This window comes from Saccostrea echinata, unplaced genomic scaffold (assembly GCF_033153115.1).
Source record: "Saccostrea echinata isolate AGI-Se365-2 ecotype Australia unplaced genomic scaffold, CSIRO_AGI_Sech_v1 ptg000052l, whole genome shotgun sequence".
NCBI lineage: Eukaryota > Metazoa > Mollusca > Bivalvia > Ostreida > Ostreidae > Saccostrea > Saccostrea echinata.
The window spans coordinates 8,658,491-8,666,457 of NW_026889801.1; the positions used below are offsets into that span (position 1 = coordinate 8,658,491).

The 7,967-nt window shown below is 31.7% G+C and overlaps 1 protein-coding gene across 1 annotated transcript; it reads right to left on the reverse strand.

Annotated features, from left to right (window-relative positions):
* Positions 1 to 441: 441 nt before the first annotated feature.
* Positions 442 to 4,387, reverse strand: LOC133203823 (uncharacterized). Its single transcript, XM_061339608.1, has 5 exons — positions 4,310 to 4,387; positions 4,022 to 4,166; positions 2,983 to 3,107; positions 878 to 1,001; positions 442 to 752 (listed from the first exon to the last, which is right to left on the reverse strand). Exons 1-5 carry the CDS (start codon positions 4,371 to 4,373, stop codon positions 488 to 490), a joined length of 723 nt encoding a protein of 240 aa, XP_061195592.1. The 5' UTR covers positions 4,374 to 4,387; the 3' UTR covers positions 442 to 487.
* Positions 4,388 to 7,967: the final 3,580 nt, after the last annotated feature.

Sequence of the window (7,967 nt, forward strand, 5' to 3'; positions counted from 1 at the left end):
TGACAATGAAGTTCATGTCTCCTTTATATTTCAATCGCTTTGAAAAGTGCATATTTTTGTAAATTAACACAATTGATAACTTACAATATATCATTTTAAAGACATATACATGTATATACAATATCACAACGAAGAAAATTTAATTTTTATAACTTTTTAAAAAAAAATTATACCCTCCTTGTTAACGACAAGCGTTTGGATCCGTTATCAATAATTTTGTAATTTTTCTACGTAGCTAGCTGTTGCCATGCTAATTTCGAGCAAAGTTTCCCGTGTTAAATAAATAAAGATTATGTGCATGAACATTCTTTTATATGTTTAAGATTTAAGTTCTTACCGACAATTGTTATTAGGGGCAAATATTATGAACCTGTCCTTTTTGCTATTTCATTCTAAAATACCAACTGACAACACAAACTTAACATTTGCAATAATGATAGATTTTTCTCATGCTTCATTTCTTTAATGAAAATGCAAAGAGCAGGAATTACAAGCCAAGCAGTGATCTGACGAGCCGAGAGGTGTTCAGGGCCGAAGCTTGCCTTGTAATGGAACTCTGGGCTGATGAAGTCACTTCCATAAACTCGTCATAGCAAATTTCTTTGTATTCCAAAGTATCTACAGCCTTTTGTAAAATATCTTGTAGCTCTTCCCCCAGCTCGTTCATGAACTGCAAAAGTGCTCGCAGACCATCATGGTCACAATACGCCGAGAGTTTTGTGACGGTGGTACTGATATCTGACTTCATTTCGCTGAAATGATACATTTGTTTTGTAACTACAGTTAAATTTCATAAAATCTTTCAAATACAGCTGTGTTGGGTTTTTTTCTTACTAAAAATGTAAAAGGTATGAAAACAAATTAGGGATTTCTTAACCTGCATACGTCGGAATCGTTTCTTCTCATTTTTGCCATTAGGGAAAAGCCTTGAACCACCAGGTCCTTAAAAAACATTTTCTGGACTTTGTCATTATTCATACAGTCAATCAATTTGTCTAGCCCTGCAAATGATATTGATTACAATGATACAGTGTATAGTTTAGCACAGCGGTGTAATTAGTTTTAAAGAAAATGTTAATTATGTAGATTTAAAAAAAAAAAAAAACCAAATATATATGTATTGTTCAAGATTCAACATCAACACATTCTATAAATGTGAATTTCTATATGTAGTTATCATTTAATTACAAAACTTACTAATTATATTCATATTATATTCAGATCAGTTCATCTATATATAATATGTATATTTCCAGTCTTTTCAGGTATGTTTGTAAATGAAAAATTGCTTGGTTGTTTATATTTTTTGAATAGAATTTGCATGTTAACAGTGAAGCTCGGTTATAAAGTAATCCCTTACAATGAAATTTCACATATAAATTTTTTTTATGAATCCGAAAAAAAGAACAATGCGTTATAAATAAAAAATACATAGGTTATAAGGAAGGAAAATGCGAGATTCAAGTGACTTCATGGTATCGAGTTTACTGTATAGTTACATGACTTTGTATAACTTTACTGTGTAGTAAGTGCAATTCTATACAAAAAGTATGATCATTCTGTACTTTTTATCAATTTATTTAAAAACATGGTTTGCAGAAATACTTTAATACAAATTAGTCCTACGTGAATTTGAACAATCGTAAAAGAGTCTCTTTCAAGGAAAATGTATATTAATTTGAATTTGGATATCAATAAAGAATAAAACATAAAAATATTGAAGAACAAGATGTGTTTGTGAAACACTGATGCCTCCATATGGCAGCTTATGGCAAAGGTTGAAGTTTCTCAAATGCAAGTCAAAATCCAGGCCAAAAGATAAAAAATGTTGGTACCCAGAAGAAAGGTCTTGCCTCGAAGACTATACCTGTGAAATTTGAAAGCCCTAGCTGCAACTGTTCAAAAGTTATGACGAAGGTTAAAGTTTTTTAAAAGTAAGAAAAACGTCAAGGTCAAGGTCAAAATTGTTGATATCCAAAGGAAGGTCTTGTCACATGGATTACATATGTGAAGTATGAAAGCCCTAGCACCAACCAGTCAAAAGTTATGACCAAGGTTAAAGTTTTTCGAAAGTAGGTCAAACTCCTATGTCAAGGTCAAAGTGGGTGGTATCCAAAGGAAGGTCCTGTCACAAGGATTACATATGTGAAGTATGAAAGCCCTAGCATCAGTCATTCAAAAGTTATGGCCAAAGTTTAAGTTTTCAAAAGTAGGTCAAACTCCTAGGTCAAGGCCAAAGGTTCAAAGTGGTTGGTATCCAAAGGAAGGTCGTGTCACAAGGATTACATATGTGAAGAATGAAAGCCCTAGCTCTAACCATTCAAAAGATATGGCCAAGGTTAAAGTTTTCAAAAGTAGGTCAAACTCATAGGTCAAGTTCAAATGGTCAAGGAGGTTGATATTCAGAGGAAGGTATTGTCACAAGGAATACACATGTGAAGTTTGAAACCCCAAGCACCATCTGATCAAAAGTTATGGCCAAGGTTAAAGTTTTTCAAAAGTAGGTGAAACTCCAAGGTCAAGGTCAAAAGGTCAAAGTTGTTGGTATCCAAAGGAAGGTTTTGTCACAAGGAATACACATGTGAAGTTTGAAACCCCAGGAACCAACTGTTCAGAAGTTATGGCCAAGGTTATAGTCTCATAAAATTTGCAAAAGTGGTTCAAACTCCAAGGTCAAGGTCAAAAGGTCAAATATGATGGTACCCAAAGAAAGGTCTTGTCACAAGGAATACACATGTGAAATATGAAAGTCATAGCTCCAACCAATCAAAAGTTATGGGCAAGTTAAAGTTGACAACAGACAGACAGACAAACGGACAAACAGACAGACAGGACAAAAACAATATACCCCCGGGATCTTTCGATCCGGGGGCATAAAAAATATTGACTGAATTGAAAATATATTCCCTTCCCTTAGTTCAGTTTAGGTTTTTTTACCCCAACAATTTATCTTTTAAATGATCTAAGAATCGCTAGACTTACTTTCATCTTTGGTACACGCAATCCTGTCAAACGCTTCAACAAATTCTTTCACTGTATTACGATACCTCTCGGGAACACATGGATCTAACCCCGTAGGTAAGCAAGCCTTGTACGTGTCAAAATAGCTGTAAAATAAAACCTTAAGGTGTATTCAATCAAGTTAGTACTTCCTATTGATGTGAGAGGAACTGTTAAAACTTAATTTTGGTAGACTGTAAGTTCCAGTTAAATTCAAATTCATAATGATATAGGTTCTTTCAATTTCCAAGTAGACTATTGTTTTAACTGTTTAAATTTAAGGACACAAGATTACAACGATGGAGATGGCAAATAGTCATCTGCTAAATTGAATGGAATTTTCATAATGCTGAAAATCCTCTTAAAGATTGAATTAAAATGAAATTCAAACCAAAATGTAAATAACACGAGGTGATTCTTGGGCACGGCGTTGTTGATTATGACAATTTTGTGGAGGAAGCATAGAGATTCAAATTTTAAAGCCTTTTCCCTTAGCAGAAAGTAATTTCTTCTTAGGACAGAACAAACTTTTCCTTTCAAAAATCACGAGAAATCAAGTTAATGTATGTCTGTTAAAGTAAATAGATAATCTTAGCCGCATCAAGTTTGTTTCATTTTTCATTCAACGTATTTCAATGGCGTATTATAACATATTTTTCAAATACTTTTTTATCTTTATTGATGTATCTTAGTTAAAACATTTATCAAAGCTTTCAGTACAAGTCATCCTTAATCTGCGTAAAACTATAAAAATACATATTTAAAAAAAATATCTGAAGCATAAGCTTTTTCTTTTTTACTGTTACTTCAAATAACACTTACTGAAAATTCAAATTACATGTACATTGTTCATCGATCTTTTCAATGTTTAGTATTGAATTTCAATATGCAAAAGTATTGCATTTGGTAGAGTGCAAAAGTAAGGATGGTTAAATAAAAAAGTAATAAATACGTCTTCTAACAGTAATTTACTCTATACAATTTTAATAATAAAATGTTCGAGTGAGTGCATTCAACCCACCTGCATCCAAAACTAAAGAGCCCAGGTTTAAAGCGAAGTCGATTTCCCTCTGGTGTTGGTATGGAAGTGATTCTTTCACTCAATTCTTTTTTAATATTAATTTTACTCTCCAAACACACCTCAGTAAGACATATATTATGCCCGGCTAGAGATAAAAAGGTAAATGTTGATTAAGTATAAAACGGGTTTGTTTATTTATTTATATACTACTTCTGAGCATTTCCCTTTATATCTAACGTCACTCAATCGTGCATTTTTCTGAAGATAGAGAGAAAAAGAGAGACCCACCTTCATACACGTCAAAATAAAGTGTTGCAATGAAGACTACAATGAACAACTGAAAAGAGTCCATTTTAAATCAATCTTTTCTCTGCCTGCTAAATCTTGGCAGTGCTTTGTAACTCAACAACCGTTTATTTATAACTAAATACTATCTGGGATCATTAAATATGGAATGCCGTGAGAAAAAGTGGCAAATCACTGATTGCTCTTCATAATTAGACATTTTGAAGGCATTTGGTGCATTTATAATTTAGACTACTATACCCTGCATTAATTCGAAAATGAAATATACTTACATAGATTGGCAAAAAGAGAATGTTCTGTAAACTCTTAGAAAAAGTGTTGAGATATGTTAATGTGCTAGACAAAGAAGTGCTGCCACAACTCAAACAAGGAGAAAATGTTTTTAAAACATATAATCAATCAAAACTCCCTAAAAAGATGGGGTTTGTTTAATGTTTTATGTTACTTTTATAAAGATTTTGTAAGATTTTTGCAGTGGCATGGCATATTATATATTGTTTAATATGCATTTATACTATGCGGATTTACACTATCTACTATTTCAATACATGAAAGGATCTCGCGATCAGAGTTATTCCATTTTATATATAATGAGAAACGAAGGCAACTGAATATTTTTTCTTTCTTCATGATTGTCTAATTTTAATCTATGACATGATTGTCTAAATTTACAGCCAATCGGCGTGGATTTTCCCAATGACGTGACCATTGTTGTTTATTTACGAAAGGAGAAAACCAGGCCAAATTGCGAGGGAAAATTTTGTTGAAAAATCCCTCCATCCATCCCCTTTCTTCCACCGTTATCTTATTATTGTTACACATGTATAAGTGTTCATATTTTGCGTTCATTTTGTTTTATCCCACCCTTTTTTGATGGTAGGCATATCAGTGCCTGATTTATGGAATGTTTAACTTTAGTGGGTCAGTTCTTGCATAATATGATGCCAAAGATTTTTGTTTTCTTTTTTTTTTTGTAGTCTCTTCTTACCCCTTAACTATATGTATTTTTGTTTTGCGTCGTTTACTTGAATGAATGACATTTGTTTCACTTTCAATATTGCTGTTATTTTCTCTTAATCCATCAGAAAACTAGCTCAGTTGATTTGGCTTCAGACTTGTAGGAATAACAAAGGAGCAAAAAACTGAATTTTTTTTTTCTTCATGATGCTTTGTGGGCATCTAAGTCAAAATTTGCTGATTCTGAAATGTGCACGAATTTCATGGGGGAGCATCCATGGAACATCGTAACCCTATCCATGCATGTAAAAAGTTACCGGAAACGTCATCTTTGATGAAAAATGATAAACAAAAATTCATTCATGTTTACAACTGTTTCACGTGAAATTGTCCAGCAAGTTTCAGTAATTAATTCTAAAAAACATCGTCTTTTTAAGACAAATGTGTATAACATAAATATGTTTATATGAAAAAAAAATTCACTAAAACTTTTTTTCTTGGAAAGCAAATTTTCAATGACAATGAACTATGTTTGACTCTGAAACCAAATAAATTTCACCCATAAATTTTAAACAATTACTATTTCTAATAGTCAAGAAATTGGTTGACAAATTGACATAAAATGAACCTACATTAATTACAGGTCAGATAAAATCTGGTTAATTATCTAATCTTTGATTCATTTGCTTCGTCATTCTATTAATGTAGAGTGTACATGTATATTTATGAACAGTTAGAATTTAATTTTGTAAACAGTCTGACATTTCCAAGTTAAATAAATAGTGAGAAAACCAATGCTATAGAAAGTTTGATATTTCAAATGATTCTCTCTCTCTCTCTCTCTCTCTCTCTCTCTCTCTCTCTCTCTCTCTCCAGGAATGGTAGATTCAGTTTTGTTTAAATTATAACTTCATTGGGTAGGATTGAGCTCCAATATGTCATTTTTAAGAATTACATAAGAATATATTGGGAACATAATCTGCCGATGAAGACAATTACTCTCAAATTAGTACTGTTGTAGCCTTATATTTTCATTGTGGGCATTTTTAAAAAAAAATTGATATATGCTACTTGTATTTCGAGAATTGATTGGCACATTTGGTTACGTAAATTTGTGTGGGAAGAATTGGAATTTCAAATTTTCTGAAAGCTCTTTGGAGTTCAGAATCCACATTTGATTTATACAAATTCTCGAAAATTTGTTGTAAACAGAACTATAGCACTTTAAAGTTTCTCCCTCACTGCAGTTTATATTTTTGCGAGGAACACGGATGAGGACTTGGTATAGAGAATTTACTAAAATCTTCAATGTGTCTTTGAAGTTTCTCCCTCATTGCACATTTTATTTTTTTGCGAGGAGCACGGATGAGGACTTAGTATGGAGCGTTTACTGATTTCGTCAATGTATCTTTGTTTGTAAATTCTTAAAGGAAGTTTTGGAATAGATTATCTGCATACTAAGTATCTCGAATTCTGTAAAAGTACTTGTGTTTAAAACTGAAACGTTGTTATGAATTCCGTCCTTTCGAAGGAAACTTGAGAGCAATAAGGTAACAAATATAGATTCAATGCCTAAATCGTGCAGTTGTGTTAATCAGCTATATTAATGCACTAACGTTCTCCAAAGTCAGATATTATATATTAGTCAATACAATTGACTAATAAAATGTATGAAAGATAATATTGCAAAATTAAAAAAAAGTATAGTCGGTATATAGTTGCACAACAGGATTTTTTTTTATTATTTTTTTATTTATTTATCTTTTTTATTTTAATTCTATTTTATTTTTGGTTACTAAAAAACAAAGGCCTAACAACTGGTATGAAACAAGCAATGCAATATAGGACCCAATGACATGTTATATTTAATAACAACTGAAGGTAATTATAAAGACTTTAACCGAGGTTGTTGAAACCCATGACGCAACATCAACTTATCTGTGAATAATCTGTCTCGGTTTAAAAATTGATCTTTCTTTTAAATAGCAAATAATTTGGGAGACATAAACACAATATGCAGGCTTATTGGAATATTCTATATATATTAAAGAAATATGACGATAGAAAATCTGTCATACTGTTTATCGTTCAAAGTCAGTAAAACATACAAAAGTGAATCAGATGTGGTAGACTCTGTAGTGCATTTTATCTCAAGTTCACTGGGATATATTGAGTCAAAACATGAAAGGAAATAACTATTGTTAATTGATAAACCGTTGTCGATATATCTGAATGTTTTCTATTTTTCATTTTTGAGTTTTTGAATAAATTCTGCTTCATAGGAAAATAATTCAAAAAACAGGTCGGCTAATAAAGTAGTGCAATATAAACATATCGGAAAACATAATTTTTTCTTGCAAATGACCTTTAATCTAATGCTTGATATATATATATTTTTTTTTTTTTGAGAATTTCCATCTAGAGCACTGGAAATGCCTGCTTTCAGTCATTTTGAGGAAGCCTAGGCATCACTTTTGGAAAGGAAGGAGAATTTTTCCCGGAATATTGCTGAAAGTCTTGTTAAACACGCAGTATTATTTTTGATTTCTGTTAGGCGGACTCAAACATAACTTCAGGTAATGCTATGAAAATCATTCAACCGTTAAATTAGCGATTTCGCAAAGCTGAACATGCAATTACTTTTTAAATACAAAGTAATACACTATATGCTATTTTTCTCTTA

Bases quoted from the DNA above. Each gene is read 5' to 3' on its own strand.
- LOC133203823 (XM_061339608.1), bottom strand. From the start codon at position 4,373: ATGGACTCTTTTCAGTTGTTCATTGTAGTCTTCATTGCAACACTTTAT. The intron at 3,108-4,021 runs GTGGGTTGAATG...TTTATTTTACAG, and splicing joins CTCTTTAGTTTTGGATGCAG to CTATTTTGACACGTACAAGG. The intron at 1,002-2,982 runs GTAAGTCTAGCG...TATCATTTGCAG, and splicing joins TGCGTGTACCAAAGATGAAA to GGCTAGACAAATTGATTGAC.